The 27,857-nt window shown below is 49.8% G+C and overlaps 1 protein-coding gene across 1 annotated transcript in view; it reads right to left on the reverse strand.

Moving 5' to 3' along the window:
• THUMPD3 (THUMP domain 3 tRNA guanosine methyltransferase) overlaps positions 1 to 9,296 on the reverse strand; it is a 12,598-nt gene extending 3,302 nt beyond the window's left edge. The window contains exons 1-6 of the mRNA XM_082266252.1: positions 9,255 to 9,296; positions 8,216 to 8,474; positions 4,920 to 4,997; positions 4,334 to 4,813; positions 263 to 393; positions 111 to 180 (exon numbers count right to left, since the gene is read on the reverse strand). Coding sequence (XP_082122378.1) covers positions 111 to 180; positions 263 to 393; positions 4,334 to 4,813; positions 4,920 to 4,997; positions 8,216 to 8,449 — 993 coding nt within the window. The 5' untranslated portion in view covers positions 8,450 to 8,474; positions 9,255 to 9,296. The remainder of the gene's footprint in view (positions 1 to 110; positions 181 to 262; positions 394 to 4,333; positions 4,814 to 4,919; positions 4,998 to 8,215; positions 8,475 to 9,254) is intronic.
• Positions 9,297 to 27,857: the final 18,561 nt, after the last annotated feature.

Genomic DNA, 27,857 nt, shown 5'->3' on the forward strand with positions numbered 1-27,857 from the left:
ATATAACCTGGGGGGGGGGGGGGGAAAAGGTATGAGACTACAAATGAGCATTAAAAGGAGGATTCTGGTGCGGTCACTTGATAAATGAGGCCCATTAAAGGGGAAGTTACCTCTATAGGGATGGCTCCCGTCCCACACATCGGATCGATTATGACATCTGAGGGCTCCAGGTCGCACAGTCTGAAGAAGAAAGGACACAGCGGTCAGGTACGAGGATATCGCTCTCACTATAACCTGAATATAAAAGGAACTTGGAGACCACCTGAGCATGCCATAGGCCAGCGTGGAGCGCAGCGTGGTGGGCCCGAAGTGCGTGATGTTTCTCCGGTGCAGGCTCTCCTCCGTCAGCGCGATTCCCACCAACATCTCATTATAACTGATGTTCAGGAGAACCTGGAGGGACACGATAAAGCAGAACGTAAGGAGAACGAGAAAACTCCCCTCCCCCTTTTTTGGTTGTAAATGTCGTAGAGTATTTTTGAAGGCGAGAATGCATTTAAAGGGAATGTATATTTGGTTTTGTGTTTACATTCTTAATACTTAGGGGTATAGAAATCAATTTTGAAATGTGTCAAGTAAATATTAGCATCGTGTATTTCCATTTTCAGTCAGTAGGTGGAGCTCTAGGCTACATATCTCATTTTACCACACTTTCCCTTTCTGCTCTGCTGAAAAACAAAAAGACCAGCCCGGCATCCCTTTAACTGGGCTATTAAACCCGGGAGGTGGAAGGTCTGCCTGATCATGTGATCATTGTGATTGGCTGTCACTGTGGTCACATGATCGGGAGCCAGACCCAGGGCTCAAAATTTAAAGTCCTGAGCTACTAGCCAGGCCTTAAGGGTTACTCGCCACCAGTTGCCCCACCCAACTCCTACCCTGCCCCGCCCCTAAACACGCCATAAAATTATACTGTTAAATGTTTTTGCATTAATGCAGGAGCTACAAAAATAAATATTAATAACAATGTTTTCAGTGCCCATCAGTGCAGCCTAATCAGTGCCCATCAAGGGTCTGGAACCCCCAAATCACCATCCTAGTACCCCCCCCCCCCCCCCAAATTTCACCTCCTAGAACAAATCCTACCCGTCAAATCCTCCCCCCATCAAAATTTTCCCCCTAGCACAAAAAAACACATTATTCCTACTGGCACAACCCCCCCCCCCCCCATACCCCTTTTTAACAGCCCCAAGACTTCCTGTTCTGGCACAAATCCATCCCCCCACCCCATTCCAATAATCTCTATAAGGGCGATCCCTAAATCCCCACTCCTGGCACAAATCCTCACCCCCCCAGCACGAATCACTCCTCCTAGCACCCTCCCCCCCCCCCCCCCAATTCCCCTGCTAGAAGAAATCTTATATTGTCACCTCTCAAATTCCCCATCCCAGCACAACCCCGCTCCCCCCCCCTCCCATATCGATCCCACTTAGAAGTAATCATCTTCTCCCCACCCCTCCTAGTACAAATACTTTTTGGGGGATTGTCCCTTGGGGGGGGGGGGGAGTTGGAATAAGAGAATTTGTAGCATGAGGGGTGGGGAGAAGATGATTACTTCTAGGTGGGATCAATATGGGAGGGGGGTTGTGCTAAGAGGGGGGGGGGGGACTGTGCTGAGATGGGGGGGTTGTGCTAGGAGGGGGGACTGTGCTGAGATGGGGGGCTTGTGCTAGGAGGGAGGGGGGGGGTTGTGCTAGGAGGGGGGGGGCTGTGCTGAAATGAGGGGTTGTGCTAGGAGGGGGGGACTGTGCTGAGATGGGGGGGACTGTGCTAGGAGGGGGGGGGACTGTGCTGAGATGGGGGGGTTGTGCTAGGAGGGGGGACTGTGCTGAGATGGGGGGGTTGTGCTAGGAGGGGGGGACTGTGCTGAGATGGGGGGGTTGTGCTAGGAGGGGGGGATTGTGCTGAGATGGGGGGGGACTGTGCTGAGATGGGGGGGTTGTGCTAGGAGGGGGGACTGTGCTGAGATGGGGGGCTTGTGCTAGGAGGGAGGGGGGGTTGTGCTAGGAGGGGGGGGGCTGTGCTGAAATGAGGGGTTGTGCTAGGAGGGGGGGACTGTGCTGAGATGGGGGGGACTGTGCTGAGATGGGGGGGTTGTGCTAGGAGGGGGGACTGTGCTGAGATGGGGGGGGTTGTGCTAGGAGGGGGGGACTGTGCTGAGATGGGGGGGACTGTGCTGAGATGGGGGCGGTTGTGCTAGGAGGGGGGGGGGACTGTGCTGAGATGGGGGGGTTGTGCTAGGAGGGAGGGGGGGGATTGTGCTGAGATGGGAATTTGGGAGGTGACAGGATAAGATTTGTACCCCAGTGTAGTTCACCCTTTCCTCCAGCATGTCACAGACCTCAGATACAGCACCTGTGATACCAGATACATCGCTCTGTGATCCTCCTCTTCATATGTCAGAGCGGAGGAGGAGCGGAGGAGAAGCCGATTCCTATTCCTAAAGCTTTGAACGGACAGCTGGCGGGAGAGATGCGGCTGCAGAAGCAGAAGGGGAAGAAGATTGCAGCTCAGGAAGGACACTGCATGTCAGATCGGGACTATACAGAGTTTGTTACCCGCCCCCTTTCCACATTGCTTGCTTTGACTCGGAGGACAGGGGATAACAAACTCTGTATAGTCCCGATCTGACATGCAGTGTCCTTCCTGAGCCGCAATCTTCTTCCCCTTCTGCAGCCGCATCTCTCCCGAGCTGTCCGTGCAAAGCTTTAGGAATTGATTGTCTTCTCCTCCGCTCCACCTCCACTCTGACTCAGGGGAGAAGTCCCGATCTGACAGGAGTGTGTGAAGCCCGGCGAGAAGACAGAGAGAGCGCATCCCGCTCTCTCCTGTCACAGAAACACTCCTGGCAGCGCCCCTCCACCTCCCATGACACAGACGCCCAGCCATAGCAGCCATCCTTCCATCCATCCCACCCTACCTTGTACGGGTGTACTGACGATTTTTCCAACTTGGGCTTGAACCCCTCCATCAGTCCTGCTGGATAATGTCGGAGCGGCGGATCATCCCGCTCAGCTTTAATTGTAATTGGCGGGCGCTCGCTGACATACACAGTCCCGCCTCCTAGCCCGGCTTCTTTGATAGACAGAACACGTCCTGGTTGGCCAGGTGTTCTGTCTATCAAAGAAGCCGCGCTAGGAGACGGAACTGTGTATGTCGGCGAGCGCCCGGCAATTACAATTAAAGCTGAGCGGGATGATCCGCGGCTGACATTATCCAATCCTTCGGCGGCTTTCCTCTCCTCTCTTCCCCTGGCAGTAGCTCGCCATACATAATTTTCCACTCGCAAAATGCGAGTAGGCGAGTGGAAAATTTGAGGGCTGCAGACCCACTGCCTCCTGATCAGTACTAAGAACCAGGAGCTGTCTTTGACAACTCGGTGAGCAGTGGGCACATTTCCAGCACAGAAACCTCAGCTAGGCTATTATTCCCAGGGGCTTGAAGGTCTATGTGATCATTGTGATTGGCTGTCACTGTGGTCACATGATCAGGAGCCAGACCCACTGGCTCCTGATCAGTACTAGAGATCAGGAGTGGTCTTCAACATCTCAGCCACTGTGCTGGGAGTGAGCACATTCTCAACACAGAAATCTGAGCTGGGCTTTTATTCCTGGGGGCTGCAAAGTTAACCCAATCAGGTGACCACTGTGATTGGCTGTTACTGTGGTCACATGATCAGGAGCTGGACCCACTGGCTCCTGAGCAGTACTAGGAACCGGGAGCCGTTGACAGCTCGGTGACTGTGCTGGGAGCCTGCAGTAAGCGTGCTCTCAGCACAGAAACCATTGCCCATTGATACATATGTGCGGTGCGTGGGCTTTAAAGCCTATCCTTGCCGCACATATGGCAGACAAAGGTTAACGGAGATCAAATCTCAAGCTATAATTTATACACAGAACTGAATTAATCTAATAATTGACCCCTCCCCTTTTTCTCTTTAGATGGCCATGTTGATAGTTTAAATCAGAGAGAGAGGGTCTGAAAGCAAGCAGCTTTGGCTTTTTGCTTTCTTTTGAAGACAGATAATGCTAAAGAAAAACGACTGCCCCCTCCCACCCCTCATACATTCTTATTGCCCTATTACGATGGGTTGCTTCAATAGCCAAAAAGGAGGAGTCAGAAGGGGCAGGGAAAGCCAACATTAGCAAGAAGTGCCAAAGTGTTGGCCAATCAGAACTACCCAGCGTTTGGTCAGTAGGGATACTTTATGCTACTTCAGGTATGTTACTTTAAAAATGAAAAAAGGCCGCTGACAAAGTTCACCGACAACCCAAAATTAAAAATGTTACCACTGCTAGTTCACGGCACAAGATGGTGGCCACCATACACACACCTCCACATCAAAGTTGGTCATGTCGGCCTTCCACTGGAAGTGTTCCTGTACCGCTCCACCGAAATCCCTGGCAGCATCGTTGGAGGTGAAGCTGTGCTTGTCCCCGGCTCGGTTACAGGTGACGCGGAATTTCAAGACGTTGCCGGTGCCTGCGCTGGCGCTATTCCCACCTCCTCCCACCACGTTGTCTTCTAAGGAGGCCTCAGGACTGAGATCTTCAGCCGAAGCCTCTGAGCTATCCACCACCTGTTGGTCTAAGCTGCTGGACTCCTCCCGTTCTGCAGGTGGCGCCACCGTCTCTTTATCAGTCTTCGCCTTCCCGTCTTCCTCAGCAGGGGGCGCCGTTTGCTGTTTCCGCTCTTTGTCTGTTTTTTTTTTCTTTTTCTTCTTCTTTAGGTTGTTGTTCAGCTCCCAGGTCTTCAGGGCTTTCTCCCAGGGCAGCTTTGAGGCCAGTTCCTTAAAATCCTCTAGAGCGTCTTCCTACCCAGACATTAAAAATGTCACCGTTATAAAAGTAGCGGCAGGAATACAAAACTTTCATTAAATAAGTAGCTCTGTGGGATCAGAGCTTCATCCTTGCACTGACCTTCGAGTCCTTGAAGGGGAAATCCGAAAATTCCTGAACTATAACGAACAGATTGTCCACCGACCTCAGACGATGAACCTGAAATAAAAAAAAATGGAAAATAAATCTGTAGGTTTGTTCTGGTTCAATAACCCAGGAGCTAACGAGGCCACAGACAGCCAGGTAGCTGGCATTTTCAGATGCAATGCCGATATAGTAGCCATTGCCGAAAAAAGAAAAGTTTTTTGTTTTTTTAAATTAAATAGCTAAGGAGAGAAGAGGAAGAATGAGTTAATTAGGGCTCATTAGGGTTACAAATGGGATATTTTATATTAATAAAATAGAAACTATAATGAAACAATTTATCGATTTATTGAGGGGAAAAATCACAAAAACTGGAGCAGACAGAATTTGGAGCAGCTATACATGGCAGCCAATCAGCTTCTAGTTTTTAATTTTAAAGGTTAAACTGAACAAGCTGAAGCCGATTGGCTGCTATGCACAGCTGCTCCAGATTCTGTTCGCTCCAGTCTTGGTAAATTCCCCTCATCGGGATACATTTATCAAGACAGATGCATCCTCTGCGTCCACAGTAGGGGAAACTGATCGCAATTAGTGGCAGTCAGTGCATTCAACATCCTGGAATGTGTCATATATAAAGATATAAATATGCGGCTGCACTTGCGACAGCCCTCTTACCACCACCACCACACAGCACAGAGCCCAACATGGATCGCAGCACAGAGCCCAACAAGAACAGCTTAGAGCCCAACATGAATTGCAGCACGGGGCCCAACATGAATTTGCAGCACAGGGCCCAACAGGGAGAACAGCACAGGGCCCAACACGAATCGCAGCACAGAGCCCAACAAGGAGAACAGCACTGGGCCCAACACGAATCGCAGCACAGAGCCCAACAACGACCCCAGCACAGAGCCCGACAACGACCCCAGGACACGGCCCGACAACGTACCCGGGACACGGCCCGACAACGACCCCAGGACACGGCCCGACAACGACCCCAGGACACGGCCCGACAACGACCCCAGGACACGGCCCGACAACGACCCCAGGACACGGCCCGACAACGACCCCAGGACACGGCCCGACAACGACCCCAGGACACGGCCCGACAACGACCCCAGGACACGGCCCGACAACGACCCCAGGACACGGCCCGACAACGACCCCAGGACACGGCCCGACAACGACCCCAGGACACGGCCCGACAACGACCCCAGCACACGGCCCGACAACGACCCCAGCACACGGCCCGACAACGACCCCAGCACACGGCCCGACACGAATGGCAGCACACGGCCCGACACGAATGGCAGCACAGGGCCCGACTCGAAGCCCAGCACAGGGCCCGACTCGAAGCCCAGCACAGGGCCCGACTCGAAGCCCAGCACAGGGCCCGACTCGAAGCCCAGCACAGGGCCCGACTCGAAGCCCAGCACAGGGCCCGACTCGAAGCCCAGCACAGGGCCCGACTCGAAGCCCAGCACAGGGCCCGACTCGAAGCCCAGCACAGAGCCCGACTCGAAGCCCAGCACAGAGCCCGACTCGAAGCCCAGCACAGAGCCCGACTCGAAGCCCAGCACAGAGCCCGACTCGAAGCCCAGCACAGAGCCCGACTCGAAGCCCAGCACAGAGCCCGACTCGAAGCCCAGCACAGAGCCCGACTCGAAGCCCAGCACAGAGCCCGACTCGAAGCCCAGCACAGAGCCCGACTCGAAGCCCAGCACAGAGCCCGACTCGAAGCCCAGCACAGAGCCCGACTCGTAGCCCAGCACAGAGCCCGACTCGTAGCCCAGCACAGAGCCCGACTCGTAGCCCAGCACAGAGCCCGACTCGTAGCCCAGCACAGAGCCCGACTCGTAGCCCAGCACAGAGCCCGACTCGTAACCCAGCACAGAGCCCGACTCGTAGCCCAGCACAGAGCCCGACTCGTAGCCCAGCACAGAGCCCGACTCGTAGCCCAGCACAGAGCCCGACTCGTAGCCCAGCACAGAGCCCGACTCGTAGCCCAGCACAGAGCCCGACTCGTAGCCCAGCACAGAGCCCGACTCGTAGCCCAGCACAGAGCCCGACTCGTAGCCCAGCACAGAGCCCGACTCGTAGCCCAGCACAGAGCCCGACTCGTAGCCCAGCACAGAGCCCGACTCGTAGCCCAGCACAGAGCCCGACTCGTAGCCCAGCACAGAGCCCGACTCGTAGCCCAGCACAGAGCCCGACTCGTAGCCCAGCACAGAGCCCGACTCGTAGCCCAGCACAGAGCCCGACTCGTAGCCCAGCACAGAGCCCGACTCGTAGCCCAGCACAGAGCCCGACTCGTAGCCCAGCACAGAGCCCGACTCGTAGCCCAGCACAGAGCCCGACTCGTAGCCCAGCACAGAGCCCGACTCGTAGCCCAGCACAGAGCCCGACTCGTAGCCCAGCACAGAGCCCGACTCGTAGCCCAGCACAGAGCCCGACTCGTAGCCCAGCACAGAGCCCGACTCGTAGCCCAGCACAGAGCCCGACTCGTAGCCCAGCACAGAGCCCGACTCGTAGCCCAGCACAGAGCCCGACTCGAAGCCCAGCACAGAGCCCGACACAAAGCCCAGCACAGAGCCCGACACAAAGCCCAGCACAGAGCCCGACACAAAGCCCAGCACAGAGCCCGACACAAAGCCCAGCACAGAGCCCGACACAAAGCCCAGCACAGAGCCTGACACAAAGCCCAGTACAGAGCCCGACACAAAGCCCAGTACAGAGCCCGACACAAAGCCCAGTACGGAGAACAGCACAGATCCCAGCATGAACCCCAGCACAGAGCCTACTACCAGTATACATCCTATGAGCCTTACAATGAAACAACGCGAGAGCCAGTCCAAGGACTCCCAACAGGCAACTCACCCGGAGCCCACTACATATCCTGGCTAGGAGTCAGTCCAGGAGTCCGTTCGAAGGTTTCCACACAGGCAAACCAACACACAATGCACAATTATACTTTAATAAATTCCCCATTATATTTACCCATTATCTGTAAGTGTCCTGTTACACAGAAGTGGCTGCAATCTGACAGCTGCTCCTGCTGGGTAATATGAACTTCCAGCTGTCATATTGACAGCCAATATTAGTGGCAGGGGGGAGGAGCTGAATGTAAGCGATTCGCCCTCAAAAGGAAAGTTCATAAATGAAGCTCTGGTGGTAACATGTTTCAGGCACTGGGAGGAAGTGTTCAGTCCAAGACTGGGTCATTGTATATAGAATTCAGCAGCTGGTCACAGTTTGACATGCAGCCATTATGGCGCGCTCCTCGTTCCTCTCACCTGGGCCAGGCCGTCCATCCCAATCTGGAAATAGATCTTGCCCCGATCTTTGCTGATCTTACACTGGCACCCCAGCTTCTCCTCCACTTCCGCTGCTGCCGTGAATTCGAACCCTGTTGGCACCGTGGCCCCGATAGTGACCAGAGGGCTCTCAGAAGGGGCCACATCACTGGGCACCGGGTCATCCAGGACGACCTCCGTTAGGATGTCCGCAGCGGCGTCAACCTCAGACATGTTGGCGGGTAAAGGGCGACTAATTCTGTAAGAGAAGGACGAAGGTAAAAAAACAATCACATGAGTACTAAAGTGTACCTGACACCTAATGACAATGGGGGAGGAATTACATCCTCTGTCAGAGGTCTATTGCTATGTGTGTCCCCATTGAGCAGATTTTCCTTCACTTCCTGTCATGGTGACACGTGTCACCGATGGACATGACAGAGGGTTTAACTCTCTCCACAATCTAAGACTGAAAAAAAAATTGTTTTAGCTGGAGAAATAGCAAGGTGCACCTAATTAAGGGGGTCAAACCCGCTACTAGCAAGCTGCACCTAATAAAGGGGGTCCAACCCGCTACTAGCAAGGTGTACCTAATAAAGGGGGTCCAACCCGCTACTAGCAAGGTGCACCTAATAAAGGGGGTCCAACCCGCTACTAGCAAGGTGCACCTAATAAAGTGTCCGGTGAGTGTATATGCATGTAAAAAGAGAAACGGAAGCTCTGACAGTCTCATATTTCAGGCATTACTTAGAACAGTATTTAAAGAGCCCTGGTACATAGCAGCGCCCAGTAAAGGAATGGCCAGCAGTACCCCGGAGCAGGGACAAGGCCAGGGACATTCCCAGGGACACAGCTCAGCAGATGCCACCCATGGCAATGGCATTTCTAGGAGAAGAGCCAGCTGTACCCCAATAATACCAGGAAGAGCCCCTTCTGGGCACTCAGGGAGGGGCACAAACCAGCCTCCCTCCGAAGACCCAGAGCCGATATATAAATATAAAGGATGAAGTGACCCCCCCACCACCAGCAACGTGCTCACCACTCTGCAGACATGACAGCCATCGATGATTCGGCGCTCCTCCGCAGGGCTGACGATTGCAGATGCTATCCATCTGCGCACTGACTGGGCAGCAGGTGGCGCTGTGTCACAATAGCAATTGCAGTACAGGGGGAGCCTGCGCTTGCAAAGAGAAGGCCAGCAGGTGGCGCTGTGTCACAATAGCAATTGCAGTAGAGAGGAAGCCTGCGCTTGTGAAGTGTGGGCAGCAGGTGGCGCTGTGTCACAATAGCAATTGCAGTACAGAGGAGCCTGCGCTTATGAAGAGTGGGCAGCAGGTGGCGCTGTTTCACAATAGCAATTGCAGTAGAGAGGGAGCCTGCGCTTGTGAAGTGTGGCCAGCAGGTGGCGCTGTTTCACAATAGCAATTGCAGTACATGGGAGCCTGCGCTTGTGAGGAGTGGGCAGCAGGTGGCGCTGTTTCACAATAGCAATTGCAGTAGAGAGGGAGCCTGCGCTTGTGAAGTGTGGCCAGCAGGTGGCGCTGTTTCACAATAACAATTGCTGTAACGGGGTGCCTGCGCTTGTGAACAGTGGGCAGCAGGTGGCGCTGTGTCCCAATATCAATTGCAGTACCGGGGATCCTGCGCTTGCGAAGAGTGGGCAGCAGGTGGCGCTGTGTCACAATAACAATTGCAGTACGGGAGAGCCTGCGCTTGTGAAGAGAGAACAGCAGGTGGCGCTGTGTCACAATATCAATTGCCTTAAATGGGAGCCTGCGCTTGTGAAGAGTGGGCAGCAGATGGCGCTGTGTTTTAAAGGCATAGTCCACCTTTTGCAAGAATTTAAAAAATGCACCTAGATTATTATTATTATTATTATTATTATTATTATTATTATTATTATTATTATTATTATTATTATACAGATTAAAGTAGAAATAATGTTATGTTTCTCCTGCAATAAAAAAAAAAACGTACCTGCCTGTTTGCAAATTTCTATTAAATGTACACGCACTGCTCAGCGTAAATTCTATGCGCGGTGCCTGTATGCCAGGTTGAATGACTCATGGGTGCATGTGTGGGGGTAGTGCCAGGACAAGGTCATTTAGAGCCCAGGGCGAACATGCCAAACCGCCCCCCCCCCCCCCAAGATTTATGACCACTATGGGTCCCCCCACAAAAACACAGAGCACTGATCTGCATGCTTACCCCCTAAGCATAAATTACCCCTCCTCCCAGTACAAATTCACCCCCCCCCATCCTCCAAATCCCCCCAGCCCAAAAGACCCTCCAAAAAATTCACCCCTCCTAGCACAAATCCTCTACCCCTAAAATTTCCCCGCCTAGTACATATCTTCTCCCCCTACTTCAAATCCTCTCTCCTAGCACAAATCTCATTCCCCCAATCCCCCTCCCATTAATACCCCTTGATCAAATTTCCCCTCCTAGAACAAAACTTGCCCCCTGCTACCCCAAAAATTTCCCCTTCCAACACAAATTCCAACACAAGAGCCCCCTACCTCATATGATACCACAGTGCCCAGGGCAGCCACTCCTTGTGCAGGCCATGCGTGGGAGTCATGTCACCCCCCCCCATCAGCCAATCAAGACGGCCGAAGACGAGCCCAGGGAGAAGATGTCAGCACCCAGCCTACGGTCACATCGGGAAAATGGCGGTGAGTATGTGCGGACTTCAGTTGCGCTTTAATAAAATAGAAAAAAAATTGCTTTTATTACATTTTTGCATTGAAACAAAAATTGCATTTTGCATTGCAATCGTGATCAGTGTGTTGTGGGACCCACATACATTGCGTACCCCCCGGCTCCTCACATATGGGGTGAGGGGAGTTGAGGAATGCAACCATGTTTCATCATTAAAGTACCCCCCACCCCCGTACCAGCCCCCCCCCCCCTTCCCCACCCCGTACCACCCAACTGCTCTGATCCATTCCCAATGTCCCTAGGAAAGAAGAGGAAGAACAGCACAGTTTTCAAACCTCAGGATCACCGCACTGGGCTGCGCAGATGTTGAAACGATATCGCCCACAGCAACTGGGAGACCGTTGTCACCCCATAGTATTGGGGTCTCTAAAGAAAGGGCCAGTTGACTGTCCTTCAGGCTTTGGAGGGGTGCCCAGCAGTAGCGGCCCGTCCATACGGGGCGCAGGGGTGCCACCCCCCTAAACCATGCACCCAGCCCCTAATCTACACGCAGGGTGCCGACACATGGATTTAATTTTTTTTTTTTTTTTAAGCACATAATTAGAGCCTGAGGCTCTAATTGGCTTAAAAAAAGGGTGGGCACAGAGCACTGCACCCGGAGCCCACCCAGTTGTGTGACAGTTACAAATTAATATTCGCTATTGTCTTCCTGATTCTCCTCCCGGCCAATCAGGTCTCAGGACCCACTTCCTGTTTGGCTGGGAGGAGAAGCAATGGCCCCGGAGCAAAGAGTATCTGGAGCGCAGAGCAGTAGCCTTACCCTGGATCCTTGCCATCTGCCCTATCTTTGGTGTCAGTGGGAGGAATAGTGCCCCATCATTAATGTCAGTGGGAGGAATAGTGCCCCATCATTGGTGTCAGTGTGGGAAATAGTGCCCCATCATTGGTGTCAGTGGGAGGAATAGTGCCCCATCATTGGTGTCAGTGTGGGAAATAGTGCCCCATCGTTAGTGCCAGTGGGAGGAAAAGCGCCCCATCGTTGGTGCCAGTAGGAGGAATAGTGCCTCATCATTGGTGCCAGCGGGAGGAATAGTGCCCCATCATTGGTATATGTACAAGGAAATGTACCCCATCATTGGTGTCAGTTGGAGGAATAGTGCCCCATCATTGGTGTCAGTGGGCGGAATAGTTCCCCATCGTTGGTGTCAGTGGAAGGAATAGTGCCCCATCATTGGTATAAGTGGAAGGAAATATGCCCCATCATGGGTGTCAGTGGGAGGAATAATGCCCCATCAATGGTGTCAGTTTGGGGAATAGTGCCCCATCATTGGTGTCAGTGGGAGGAATAGTGCCCCATGATTGGTGTCAGTGGGAGGAATAGTGCCCCATCATTGGTGTCAGTGGGATGAATAGTGCCCCATCATTGGTGTCAGGGGGAGGAATAGTGCCCCATCATTGGTGTCAGTGGGAGGAATAGTGCCCCGTCATTGGTGTCAGTGGGAGGAATAATGCCCCATCATTGGTTTCAGTGGGAGGAATAGTGCCCCAGCATTGGTGTCAGTGGGAGGAATAGTGCCCCATCATTGGTATCAGTGGGAGGAATAGTGCCCCATCACTGGTGTCAGTTGCACGAATAGTGCGTCAAGGGCCAGATAAAGGCAAGCAAAGGGCCGCATCTGGCCCCAGGGCCACAGTTTGGAGACCTCTGCTATAGCAGGAAGAGTCTGAACGAGGACCTTTGTGGGAGGATCAGCTGGGATTATAATAATAAAAGCTGCAGGATTTAAAAAAAATCTTGAAACAACGGTAACAGGTAAAGCTTGTATGAGACTTTAGCGATCGGGTTTAGACTCCATATAAAGCCCTCCTGAACCCTGTTGCTGGTGTTTCCTGCATGTCACTCAGGACTCTGGCTGACTAACGCTGCTGCTGAGTAATCGCAGATCGCTCCTGTAGCGGAGGATGTTTTTGCTGAAAATATGTTGCACCCGGGTTGGCAGAGGCGCTCGGCGTTGTTGGCTGGAAAGGCTGTAATTTGTGTTCTGTCAATACTTCCAGGAAACATATTGTCACAGAGTGTTCATAAAACAGGGGGGGAGGGGAGGGGCTCAGCCTTTCATCGCTGGCAACATGATCTGCATGATATCATGGCTGACCATCCCTAATATCTGTCACATGACACGGCCGACTGATCTGGCACTGGAGGATTACAGGTCCCAGCATGATCTGTGTTACATAGTGCCCCATCATTGGTGTCAGTGGGAGGAATAGTGCCCCATCATTGGTGTCAGTGGGAGGAATAGTGCCCCATCATTGGTGTCAGTGGGAGGAATAGTGCCCCATCATTGGTGTCAGTGGGAGGAATAATGTCCCATAATTGGTGTCAGTGGGAGGAATAGTGATCCCTCATCATTAGTGTCAGTGGGAGGAATAGTGCCCCATCATTGGTGTCATTGGGAGGAATAGTGTCCCATCATTGATGTCAGTGGGAGGAATAGTGTCCCATCATTGGTGTCAGTGGGAGGAATAGTGTCCCATCATTGATGTCAGTGGGAGGAATAGTGTCCCATCATTGGTGTCAGTGGGAGGAATAGTGCCCCATCATTGGTGTCAGTGGGAGGAATAGTGCCCCATCATTGGTATCAGTGGGAGGAATAGTGTCCCATCATTGATGTCAGTGGGAGGAATAGTGTCCCATCATTGGTGTCAGTGGGAGGAATAGTGCCCGATCATTGGTGTCAGTGGGAGGAATAGTGCCCCATCACTGGTGTCAGTGGCAGGAATTATGCCCCCATCATTGGTGTCAGTGGCAGGAATTATGCCCCCATCATTGGTGTCAGTGGCAGGAATTATGCCCCCATCATCGGTGTCAGTGGGAGGAATAGTGTCCCATTATTGGTGTCAGTGGGAGGAATAGTGCCCCCATCATTGGTGTCAGTGGGAGGAATAGTGCCCCCATCATTGGTGTCAGTGAGAGGAATAGTGCCCCATCATTGGTGTCAGTGGGAGGAATTATGCCCCATCATTGGTGTCAGTGGGAAGAATAGTTAGTGAGGTTGAAAAAAGACAAGTCCATCTGGCTCAACAAATAAAAAACAGTAGGGCCACTTGATCCTCCTGTAATATTTTGGATTTGTGAGACCAAGCAAGCTTTCATCCCCAATGGTGACTACACGATACAATTTTAATATCTGATCAATCAAAATGATCCGATTCCCAAACAATCGAATAGGTTTGTTCGATCGGAAAAGAAATCGATCATTTACTGAAACCTGTATGGCCACCATAAGGTTTGTCTCTGTTCTGTCCAACCTAAATGTATCTTTTTGGGTTATTGCATTGAAAGTGGTTCTAAAAGCATGAATGTCCATACCTTCTGGGTGCATCATCCAAGATGTGGGACTATCCCGGAAAATCCAGGACAGTAGGCACCAATATGGAAGATGAGCAGTATGTTAGGCCCAAACCTCACCTTGTCTGCGCATTCGTGGGAATTGCTGTGCATGTGCTCTGCTGGGACCCGAAGGGCAGTGAATCTGTAATAAAATTGGCGGCACACAATGGAGTGTATTTATAAAAAATAAAATTGCAGATGAAACTGTTGTCCGGGGCAATGGCCCAGTACACAACATCATCAGGGCCGAGGCACAAGATGCGGGACTATCCCGGAAAATCCGGGACAGTAGGCACCAATGATTGATCAGTGCCTGCGGCACACCTGCGCATGTGTGGGGTTCCGTGCATACAGGAAGTGAAGCAGTCTATTAGTCCCAAACCTCGCCTCGTCTTCGCATGCGAGGAAATTACTGTGCCTAAAATATGCAGATGTGCTGCAAGACTCTGCTGGGACCTGAAGGGCAGTGCATCTGTAATAAAGATGGCGGCACACAATGCAGTGTAATAATAAAAAAAAAATTGCAGATGAAACGTATCCCGGGACATGGCCCAAGACTCAGCATCATCAGGGCAGAGGTCCAAGATACGGGACTATCCCGGAACATCCGGGACATTAGGCACTAATCATGGATGAAGCTCATTTTGAGAAACAAGAGCTTTGCCTTCATTCTGTACCCAGGCATCATCAAGGCCAAGGTCCAAGATACGGAACTATCCTGGGACAGTAGGCACCAATGATTGATCTGTGCCTGCGGCATACCTGTGCATGTGTGGGGTTCCGTGCATACAGGAAGTGGAGCAGTATGTTAGGCCTAAACCTTGCCTTGTCTGCGCATTCGTGGGGAATTACTGTGCATGTGCAGATGTGCTGCAAGGCGCTGCTGGGACCGGAAGGGCATTGTATCTGTAATAAGATTGGAGGCACACAATGGAGTGTATTTTTATAAAAAAAAATTGCAGATGAAACTGTTGTCCCGGGACATGGCCCAGGACACAGCATCATCAGAGCCGAGGTCCAAGATACGGGACTATCCCGGTAAATCCGGGACATTAGGAACTAATCATGGATGAGGATCGTTTTTAGAAACAAGAGCTTTGCATTCATTCTGTACCCAGGTATCATCAGAGCCGAGGTCCAAGATAAGGGACTATCCCGGTAAATCCGGGACATTAGACACTAATCATGGATGAGGCTCATTTTGAGAAACAAGAGCTTTGCCTTCATTCTGTACCCAGGCATCATCAAGGCCGAGGTCCAAGATACGGGACTATTCCGGAACATCCGGGACATTAGGCACTAATCATGGATGAGGCTCATTTTGAGAAACAAGAGCTTTGCCTTCATTCTGTACCCAGGCATCATCAAGGCAAAGGTCCAAGATACGAGACTATCCTGGGACAGTAGACGCCAATGATTGATCGGTGCCTGCGGCACACCTGCGCATGTAATGGGTTCCGTGCATACAGGAAGTGGAGCAGTATGTTAGGCCTAAACCTTGCCTTGTCTGCGTATGCGTGGGAATTACTGTGCATGTGCAGATGTGCTGCAAGGCGCTGCTGGGACCGGAAGGGTATTGTGTCTGTTATAAAATTGTAGGCACACAATGGAGTGTATTTCTAAAAAAAAAAAAATTGCAGATGAAACGGTTGTCCCGGTACATGGCCCAGGACACAGCATCATCAGAGCCGAGGTCCAAGATGCGGGATTATCCCGGTAAATCCGGGACATTAGGAACTAATCATAGATGAGGCTCGTTTTGAGAAACAAGAGCTTTGCCTTCATTCTGTACCCAGGCATCATCAAGGCAAAGGTCCAAGATACGGGACTATCCCGGAACATCCGGGACATTAGGCACTAATCATGGATGAGGCTCATTTTGAGAAACAAGAGCTTTTCCTTCATTCTGTACCCAGGCATCTTCAAGGCCAAGGTCCATGATACGGGACTATCCTGGGACAGTAGGCACCAATGATTGATCGGTGCCTGCGGCACACCTGCGCATGTGTGGGGTTCCGTGCATACAGGAAGGGGAGCAGTGTGTTAGGCCTAAACCTTGCCTTGTCTGCGCATGCGTGGGGAATTACTGTGCATGTGCAGATGTGCTGCAAGGCGCTGCTGGGACCGGAAGGGCATTGTATCTGTAATAAAATTCGAGGCACACAATGGAGTGCATTTCTAAAAAAAAAAAAAAAAAATTGCAGATGAAATTGTTGTCCTGGGACATGGCCCAGGACACAGCATCATCAGGGCCGAGGTCCAAGATACGGGACTATCCCGGAAAATCCGGGACATTAGGCACCAATCATTGATGAGGCTCGTTTTAAGAAACAAAAGCTTTGCCTTCATTCTGTATCCTGCACTACGTAAACGACAACTGAAACCGGATCACCTGCCAGGTGCCGCCCAGACGCCCCCTAAACGCTTTTCACATTTCTGCCCATTAAACAGTTATTTTTTTACTTTTCAGTCTAGAAGACCCGCGTACAATCCTCCTGGTAGTCGTTTCCAGAGAGTCGATGCACAGCGGCTTATTAAAGCTAAAATTTGACATGTTTGTCAGACTTTGAAGCTTTTTTGGGTTGCCATGGCGATAAAGTGCTGGCGCCGTTCTCTGCCGCTCCCAGAGACCTGCACAGCAAGCCTTCTCCTAAAGTCTGATGCATTAATAATGGTGAATCGAGGAAAGGGTCAGAACCGGGGCTCCGGGACACGGAGAAAAGGAAGCCGGCGTGATATTATTGAGATACAAAGGAGGTGGGGGCAGGTCTTACACCGACGAGGTTTTTAAAGTGACTTCACAAATCAGCATGAACAGGCGATGTACAACAGCAGTATCATTTTTCAGAAAAGCCGTCTTTGAGATCCAGCCAGGTGACTTTGCCTAGGCTGAGATAATGTTATTTGTCTGCTGCAGGCAGGAGGGAGCATTTCCTCAGTCTCCCTTCTTCAGTTTTCAGACTGCAACATTGTAACAAGGTGAGAGGCTGCAGCAGGGGCTGATCTGTGTCAGAGATTTGTGACCACCATCAAGAACTGCATAGGCACAAAGACTGGGTCATCTCTAACCCTGGATGATGCCTGAACAAAGATGGAGCTGTCTTTCTATTAAGTTTGTCAGCTTTCAATCTATCTATTAGGTTTGTCAGCTTTCAGGTTAAAGACTAACTTAAAGCAGTTATAAAAGATATCAATGAATGCAACTTTGTAATCATGAATTCATCATTAAATGTATTTAGTTACTTATTTATTACTTATTTATTTATTTTAAACATCTCCAGAGGGGCTTCCTAAGCAGCAGAAATGTTGAAACCTTCAGAGAGAAAGTCCATAAGGGACATGCACCCTACGATGACAACTGATTCTCTTTGGGAGCCGCTCAGGGAAAGTTGTCACCCTAGGACAGGAACTTGAGGAATTACCAGAATCACCAGGTTGAAAGACCTGCATATTGACAACACTTCCTCTGTGCCTTCCTAACCTGGAGCTGTGTTGTCACCTTAGTAGGGAAGGAGGCCCACAGGAAGCATGTGTCCTTCAATGGCAACGCTGCTCCTGCTTAGGAAATGCTCAGGGAAAGTTGTCATCCTAGGACAGGAACTCAAGGAATTGTCAGAATCACCAGGTTGAAGGACCTGCATATTGACAACACTTCCTAACCTGGAGCTGTGTTGTCACCTTAGTAGGGAAGGAAGTCCACAGGAGCATGTGTCCTTTATTGGCAACGCTGCTCCTGCTTAGGAACCACTCAGGGAAAGTTGTCACCCTCGGACAGGAACTTGAGGAATTACCAGAATCACCAGGTTGAAAGACTTGCATATTGACAACACTTCCTAGGTGCCTTCCTAACCTGGAGTAGTGTTGTCACCTTAGTAGGGAAGGAGGCCCACAGGAAGCATGTGTCCTTCAAGGGCAACGCTGCTCCTGCTTAGGAACTGCTCAGGGAAAGTTGTCACCCTAGGACAGGAACTTGAGGAATTACCAGAATCACCAGGTTGAAGGACCTGCATATTGACAACACTTCCTATGTGCCTTCCTAACCTGGAGCAGTGTTGTCACCTTAGTAGGGAAGGAAGTCCACAGGAGCATGTGTCCTTTAATGGCAACGCTGCTCCTGCTTAGGAACCACTCAGGGAAAGTTGTCACCCTAGGACAGGAACTCGAGGAATTGTGAGAATCAGAAGGCTGAAAGACCTGCATATTGACAACACTTCCTAGGTGCCTTCCTAACCTGGAGTAGTGTTGTCACCTTAGTAGGGAAGGAGGCCCACAGGAAGCATGTGTCCTTCAAGGGCAACGCTGCTCCTGCTTAGGAACTGCTCAGGGAAAGTTGTCACCCTAGGACAGGAACTTGAGGAATTACCAGAATCACCAGGTTGAAGGACCTGCATATTGACAACACTTCCTATGTGCCTTCCTAACCTGGAGCAGTGTTGTCACCTTAGTAGGGAAGGAAGTCCACAGGAGCATGTGTCCTTTAATGGCAACGCTGCTCCTGCTTAGGAACCACTCAGGGAAAGTTGTCACCCTAGGACAGGAACTCGAGGAATTGTGAGAATCAGAAGGCTGAAAGACCTGCATATTGACAACACTTCCTAGGTGCCTTCCTAACCTGGAGCAGTGTTGTCACCTTAGTAGGGAAGGAAGTCCAAAGGAAGCATGTGTCCTTTAATGGCAACGTTGCTCCTGCTTAGGAACTGCTCAGGGAAAGTTGTCACCCTCGGACAGGAACTCGAGGAATTGTCAGAATCACTAGGTTGAAAGACCTGCATATTGACAACACTTCCTAAGTGCCTTCCTAACCTGGAGCAGCGTTGTCACCGTAGTAGGGAAGGAAGTCCACAGGAAGCATGTGTCCTTCAATGGCAACACTGCTCCTGCTTAGGAACTGCTCAGTGAAAGTTGTCACCCTAGGACGGTAAGTGAAGGGACTGGCAGAAAAACTAGCTTAAAAGACCTGCAAATTGACAACACATTCTGAGTAGCTTCCCAAGCAGGAGCAGCGTTGTTACCTTAGGACAGGTCCATAGGGAACATGAATTCTTCGATGCCAACACTGCTCCTGCTCAGGCGACGTTGTCGCTCAAGGACAGAAAGTTGAGGAACCGGCAAAATCACCAGGTTAAAAGACCCACATATTGACAACACTTTCTAAGTGGCTTCTTATGCAGGTGTTGTCACCCTAGGACAGAAAGTCTATAGGGAGTATGCAACTTGAAATGGCAACATTGCTCCTTAGGAGTCACTCATGGAGCGTTGGAGGACAGGAAGTCAATAAACTGGCAGGATATGCACATTAAAAGGCACACAAATTGACAACACTTACTGAGAGGCTTCCTAAGCAGGAGCAGTGTTGTCACCTTAGGACAGGAAGTCAATTCATCCTACAATGGCAACACTGCTCCTTAGGAGTCACTCATGGAGTGTTAGGAGAGGAAGTCAATGAACTGAAAGAATCACCAGGTTAGGGGACCCATGAATTGACAACACTTAGCGGCTAAGTAGGAACAGTGTTGTCATCTTAGGACCAGTTCACGGACAAGGACAAGTTCACAGGAAGCATGCGTCCTAGCATGGGAACATTGCTTCTTAGGAGCTGTTCAGGAAGTGTTGGACAGGGAAGGAGACACCCTTGCTGCACAATACAGACCGCTGTGTTCAAGCTGTGCCATTCCTGTAGAGGGACTGAAGAGACCTCTCACCCACAGCTTTCCATTGCAAGACTTTGAAAGAAACATATATCCACCCTTGTGGACACTGCATCTTTACCATACCTGTTGCATTTTTACCATACTACACTGCATGTATGTTTATTTGGGACGACTAATAAGTGCACCAACGCTTCTTGAAGGGCCCCAACGATAGCTGGCAGATGGACTGCCCCTCCTGTTAAAACACCCTACACATCCCTCTTTCCCCTTCCATTGCTACTAATTTACCACGGACAGTGAATACCAGTCAGTCAATGAACTGGAGGAATCACAAGGTCCAAAGACCCACATTTTGGCAACATTTCCAGAGCAGCTTTCTAAGCAGGAGCAGTGCTGTCAGCATAAGACAGGAAGTCCAAAAGAAGCATGCATCCTATGATGGCAACACTTTTATATTGGAGCTGCTCAGTGAATGTTGTTGGACAGAAAGTCAATGAACTGGAAGAAGCATATTGACAACACTTCGAGAGTGGCTTCCTAACAGGAGCAGTGTTGTCACCTTCAGACAGGAAATCCATAAAGAACTTGCTCCCTACAATGGCAATACTGCTTCTACTTAGAAGCAGCTGAGGAAATGTTGTCACCCTAGGACAGGAACTTGCCAGAATCAGCAGGTTAAAAGACCTGCATTTTGACAACACTCGCTTCCTGACCTGTAGCAGTGTTGTCACCTTAGACGGGCAGGAAGTACATAGGAAGCATGTGTTCTTTGAGGACAATGCTGCTCCTGCTTAGGAACTTCACTCTAGGATAGGAAGAATACTATAGAAGGATAGAAGTTGTCTCTCTAGGACTGGAAGTGGAGGAACTGGCAGAATCACCAGGTTAAAAGACCTGCATATTGACAACACATTCTAAGTAGCTTCCCAAGCAGGAACAGTGTTGTCACCATAGGACAGGAAGTCCACAGGAAGCTTGCATCCTACAAAGGCAACACTATACCTTAGGAGTCACTCAATAAATGTCATAGGATAGTAGTCAATGAACTGGCAGAAACACCAGGAGAGAAGATCCACATTTTGACAACACTTACTGAATGGCTTCCTATGCAGGAATAGTGTTGTCACCTTAGGACAGGAAGTCCACAGGGTGCATGCATCCTACAATAGTAACACTGTTCCTTAGTAGCTGTTCAGGGAGAATTGTTGGACACAAAATCAATGAACTGGAAGAACCTGGTTAAAAGACCCACATTTTGACAATACCAGCCAATACCCTTGCAGAGCAGCTGGAGGCAAGGAGAGGAGGAGAAGCTGGCAGTGCTGCAGTGGGAGATAGAAGAGGATCGGTTTCTGCAATAAGACAGTACAACTGGTCCACCTGCTGAGCAGATGCCTGGGCCCCCCTTTTGAAGTGATGGGGCCCAGGCCCAGTACAGGAGGGCTGGCTGTACTGCCTTAGCAGCGACCCTGCCTACATTATGATTTTACATTTTTCTGTTCCAATTATTTTTTTTTTTTTTTCGTTTTGAAAAGGAGCATTAAAAATCAAGTAAGCCTAGGAATCGTCCCCGCAGGGGCTAAATCATGGTGATCATTAAATCCGCAGAGGGGATCAAATACCACCAAAAGAAAGCTCTATTTGTGGGGAAAAAAGGACATCAATTTTATTTGGGTACAGCGTCGCATGAATGCGCAATTGTCAGTTAAAGTAACGCAGTGCCGAATTGCAAAAAAAAGGCCTGGTCATTAACCACTTCCCGACCGCCCGCCCGCTCGCCGCAGTTATACTGCGGTAGGGTGGTCCTCCTGCGCAAACTGACGTAGGTATACGTCGATCGCGCGGTTGCAGCTAGGGGGCGAGCGCGCACCACCGGCGGCGTGCTCCCGCCCCCACTCGGCATCGGGGATGGCGATGCACAGGGCAGGTGACTCCGATTGCCGCCTGACACCCGCGATCTTTCCCCGCTGAGAGAGAAGAATGGTCAGCTGTTGTAAACACAGCTGGGACCGTTCTTCTCTCTGGAATGACCACAGAGCGCCTGTGATCCTGCTATATAGGATCACAGGTCTCTATGGTCATTTCACAAGCCCCCCCCCCCCCACAGTTATAAACACGCCCATAGGTACACATTTAACCCCTTGATCACTTACTGAGTTAACCCCTTCCCTGCCAGTGTCATTTTTACAGTAACAGTGCATATTTTTAGCACTAATTACTGTAGTAATGTCACTGGTACCCCCAAAAGTGTCAAAAATGTCAGTCAGGGGTCCGATCTGTCCGCTGCAATGGCGCAGTCCAGCAAAAAATCGCAAATCGCCGTCATTACTAGTAAAAAAAAAAACAATAAAAATTATATAAATCTTTCCCGTAGTTAGTATACGTGATAACCTTTCCGTAAACCAATCAAAATACACTTATTACGATTTTTTTTTTTACCAAAAATATGTAAGTAGAAAACAAATTGGCCTAAAATGTTAAACATTTTTGATTTTTACATTTTTTTTTTTTTGGGAATGTTATATAACAGAATGTGAAGATTTTTTTTTCAGAATTGTCGCTATTTTCATGTTTATAGCGCAAAAAATAAAAATCGCAGAGGTGATCAAATACAACCAAAAGAAAGCTCTGTTTGTGGGAAAGAAAGGACATCAATTTTATTTGGGTACAGCGTCGCACGACCGCGCAATTGTCTGTTAAAGTAACGCAGTGCCGAATGGCAAAATAGGGCCTGGTCATTAAGGGAGGAAATCTTCCGGTCCAGAAGTGGGTTAAGGGGGGAAATCTTCCGGTCCAGAAGTGGTTAAGGGGGGAAATCTTCAGGTCTAGAAGTGGGTTAAGGGGGGAAATCTTCAGGTCCAGAAGTGGTTAAGGGGGTAAATCTTCAGGTCCAGAAGTGGTTAAGGGGGGAAATCTTCAGGTCCAGAAGTGGGTTAAGGGGGGAAATCTTCTGGTCTAGAAGTGGTTAAAGGGGGGAATCTTCCGGACCAAAAGTGGTTAAAGAAAGGCTTTGGATATGGATAGGTGGAGGTGCGGCGCAGGGCACCCATCCAACGCTTCATCTGGAGAAAGCGGAATTGTTCCCTGGTTGGGGCGTCATGGAAAGGAGAGGGAAGGAATTAAATCTTGGACCCGCGCAATGATTTTCCATTTTTAATTTGAGTTGCCCTTGAATTGGGAAAGCTCGCCATGGGATTGTGACGTGTGTGGGTGCCAACTAGGAAAATATAAGAGCGAGTTTATTGGGAATAATTGCAGTGAAGATGTTTGCGGCCTGACTGAAATGTGATTGCGAGGGGTGTAATTATGGTGGCATCCTCGTGAAGTATAATGGGCGAGGCCGACAGTCAGATAGATCGACCCTCGCTGTGCGCTGCGAGCGCGATCTGAGTCACGGAAAAAACTGCCCACCCAGCTGGAATGTGGTAATGAGCCGTATGCGACCTTTTGATACCACAATGCCGCCATTATTCCGACTGCCACTGAGAGAAGATTACACCCGTCATCACAGAGAAAAGGGACACACATTATGGAAAGAATGTTAGTTAACCTCAAAAAAAAAAAAAAACAACAACATCGCATTCTTCTTCTCTATCTCTGCGTCCCGCTGTCCCCTCCCCCATCGCGTGCTGAACAGTCGTCCTTTAAAGTCAATTTGTCACTGAGAAAAGAGCGCTAGGTCATGTGCGCCAGATGACAAATTAGATAAGGTAATGATTGGCTGCCAAGTCTGCAACGCTGGAACTTTGTTGCAAGTCGCAAGGTGAGAAGGAGATAGAAGGTGACCCTGGATGAGGCCTGAACAAGCATGGAGCCGTCCTTCTGGAGAGAAAAGCAAATGAAGAAATGTTCAGGGGGAGTACTGTGAAGTCTGTGGGAGGCAATAAATGGTTGGAAATGTTACATTGACACATTACTGATCAACATAACATAAAACAATATAAAGCTCCTCTTTATGCTTGTGCGTTTGAGTTTTGGGGTGCACACCCTAATGCAATAACCTGCGCACACCTATGATTGGAAATGACTAATGATCTAAGATGAGCTTCCTTTCCTTATAGCGTGTAGAAGACATCAACAACATACAGATCTTGTAACCCGCAGCAGAGAGAAAATGTTTTAAGAATATTCCCAAAAATTGGACACCGGAGTAATTAATTCCATGAAATTACTGTTCTACGACTGGTCGATTAAAGACAAGCAAAACCCCATTTTCTTCTTTAAGGAGATGAAAATTCTCCTCTTTGTTCTGAGGTTTCGGCAGCGTTCTCTGCGAGGGAAGCCGGATAAATTTTCTTTTCATCATTCATAAAACAGAGATTCTCACCTTACAGCTCCCAGCTGCAAAAATAGGTCATAAAGCTCAGATAACTAACATAGCAAAACACAGAAAAAAGAGCTTAATTCCATAATTCAGATTTCAGCTGCCCAGACTATGAACGTTCGGGTCCCTGGTGACTGGCCTACCTTGGCAGTGCTGTATTTTGGCCTAGGCAAACAAGGCCCAGGCCTAGGGCGGCATTTTGCAGGGGGGCAGCAAAAAAGGCACCCCCCTCCACCGGAGACTCTTTTGGCCACTGGTTGCTAGAGTCGCCTCTCTCACCTCTCTCTCTCTCTCTCACACCCCCCCCTCCTCTCTATCTCCCCCTCTCTCTCTTACCCCTCCTTTCTCTCTCACCTCTCTCTCTCACACCCCCCTCCTCTCTCTCTCCCCTCTCTCTCTCTTACCCCTCCTTTCTCTCTCACCTCTCTCTCTCTCTCTCTTACACACCCCCCTCTCTCTTTCTCTCTCACCCCCCCTCTCTCATCCCCTCTCTCTCCCCCCCCTCACCCACCCCCTCTCTCTCATCCCCTCTCTCTCTCCCTCCCCCTCACCCACCCGCTCGCTCTCTCCCTCACCCACCCCCCTCTCTCTCCCCCCTCACCCACCCCCTCTCCCCCCCCCCCCATCCACCCCCCCTCTCTCTCATCCCCTCTCTCTTTCCCTCCTCCCCTCACCCACCCCCCTCTCTCTCACCCCCCCTCTCTCTCTCTCCCTCCCTCTCTCACCCCCCTCTCTCTCTCTCCCTCCCTCACCCACCCCCCTCTCAGGGATTCATGCTGGGACTTGAAGTCCTTCAATTTTGGAGGGAGTCACATCCGTTCAAAAGGAAGGAGTGGGGCAAATTTACATAGGATGGGGAAGGGGGGCACCCAATTTTAGTCTTGCCTAGGGCAGCACAAAACCAAAATACACCACTGGTCTCAAGGGCCACATGTGACCCTTTGGTACTTGTTGTGTGGCCCTCGGACCATAGCAGTCAGTAGTGGGAGTCTTGATTTTTAAAGGGACTTCAATGGCAGCAATCTCCAGCAGTTTCTTGTAACGCAGGAGTGGGCAATTCATTTACCTAAGAGGCCACCTGAGAAACTGGGACAGTTTTTTTACCCCAAAACATCATATTCCTGATATGTGGCTGCCAGTGGCGGCTGGTGCACTGGGGCGCAGCCGCCCCCCCCCCCCCCTATACATGCGTCCGGCCCCCTAATCTACATGCGGGTGCCGGACGCATGGAGTTCATTTGGGCTTTTTTTTTTAACCATGTGACTAGAGCCAGAGGCTCTCACAGGCTAAAAAAAAGGGTGGGCTCGGGGCACAGTGCTCTGCGCCCTGCGCCCACCCACTTGTGTGACAATAGCGAATTAATATACGCTATTGTCACACGGATCCATCTCCTGGCCAATCAGGAAGCGGGTCCTTAGACCTGTTTCCTGATTGGCCGAAAGTAGAAGCCATGCCATTGGGAATGGGGGAGGAGACGCTTTTACTGAGGGGGAAGAAGCCGAAGCTGCTGCCCCCGCCACTGAGGGTGAGTGAGCTGTGGGGGGGCCCGGGGTCCTGGGGGGGGGTCTGGGGTCCTGGTGTGGTCCTGGTGTGCGGCCTGTTGGGGGCCGTGGGGGGTGTATGGTGCAGTCCGTCTGCCGCCCCCCCTGGCCCATGGAGCACCAGCCGCCACTGGTGGCTGCTTTAACATGTACTTGTATGAGAAAGTCTCCTGATCTCTTTGTATAGCTTCGTTTATGTGAAATCTCTGGTTTTCCTGCCAGTCCCTTTGCTTTCCTATTAAAAACTGACCACACTAAGCAGGAGAGCACACTGTGGTCAGCTCTCTAGCTGAGCTGAGAACTCAGTGTGCTCTCCTCCAATGATCAGACATGTCCTAACACCCCCCCCCCTTATACAGCCATTCAGTGGGAAGCTCAGTGTGCTGCTGCTTCTCCTCCCCCCAGCAACTATGTAGCTGAGAACAGAGGGAATGTGATCACTTATACAAAAGGGAAAAAAAAGTATTTATAATGTATTTTTTTTATTTATACAAAAATGTTTTGCCTTTAAATTATATTTTAAAGTTTATGGGTTGTTTTACAAGGTGATCGATTACAATCACTTTAAATATGGTAAACTAGCTCTTCCTTGGGTCAAACATACTGTATATAGCCAGCAGAGCAACCTGTCTATGGGAACCCCATGAGGGGATTTATATATTCCCTCCACTGTTATACATGCCCCTGGCATGTGACTTCACTTTCACAGCAAGACGGAAGTTAAGGTCCACTAGTGGGGACGTGGACCCAGCCCCTTACCTGTGGGGTGAAGAGCGGGACCTGGCAACACCTCTCCATATGCCCTCACCTGCATCAAATCCTTGTCACCTCCCATGGTCCATCCCACCCAGTTGCTCAAGGGGTGGCACCATCCCTTCTACATGAACGAAATCGCTTGGAAAGGGCATAGGTGTGACCACCGCCATCTTTGAGACTGGCGAACCAATGAGGGCGGAAGCACAGCCGCTATATTTTTGACTGGCTGGCCTGGATCCAGGGATTTCTAATTTATGATTGACCTCACGTGGGCCAGACATGGACAGCCAAAGTGGGGGGGGGGGGGGGTGTGGCTAAGGTTGCCAGCTCATCCCGTTAAACTCAAACACATATGAATTACACAGGTTCTGAGGCCAATTTAATGCAGATAAGGCACCAAGTGAGTTTAATTACCACCTTTATAAGCTACAGAACCAATGCAAATAATATTGTGGTATGTCCCCAGACAGTCTACTTTAGTATGACTTATACTGAGCATTATGCAGACTTGTATAAAGTACTCAAAATTTCTACTTGAGTAAAAGTACAAGTGCTCGATCAAAAAATTACTTGAGTAGAAGTCGAAGTGCTCGCAGAAAAAGTTACTTAAGTAGAAGTACTAAAGAATTCAACATTTTTTTTACTTAAGTATTGCAAGTAGTTTTTTCAAAAAATTTGCTACTTAAGTACTAAAAGTAAAAAGTACCAGTAGTTTTGAAAAAAAATTTCTACTCAAGTACTGAAAGTAGAAGTACAAGTACTGTGTTATGTAGTTATTAAAGAAATAAGTCAAAAGTTTGAACATCATATTGTTTTTATTATTTCAAATGATTTATTCAAATGATTAACCTGTGTTTGTTAGTAGTTTCTTGATGCACTTTAAGCGCTGTAGCACAATTTATTTGTTTGTTTCATATTTTCTTTTTATTGGAAAGATTTGGTATAGCAGCTTTTATTATAAACAGCCTTTATTTTCGTATGCGCTGATTTACAAATGACATTATACACATTTTTTTGAGCTTTATGCAACCTGCCATCTACTGTTCTGGCAGTGGTAATTTTTTTAAAAGTAACGAGTAACTATGCAGCAAAAAAAAAAAAATACTTGAGTAGAAGTATCGAAATCATCGAAAAAATGTAGTGAAGTAAAAGTAGAAGTAGGAGAAAAAAATTCTACTCTAGGAAAGTACAGATACCGCATTTCGGTACTTAAGTACAGTACTTAAGTAGTTCTACTTCGTTACTATACATCTCTGGCATTATGTGTGGCCCTTTGGTGATGTCAGGGTCTGCAGGTGAGGCCAGTGCCATCTTA

The sequence above is a fragment of the Pelophylax lessonae genome (genome assembly GCF_965119305.1).
Source record: "Pelophylax lessonae genome assembly, chromosome: 8".
In the NCBI taxonomy this organism is placed as follows: domain Eukaryota; kingdom Metazoa; phylum Chordata; class Amphibia; order Anura; family Ranidae; genus Pelophylax; species Pelophylax lessonae.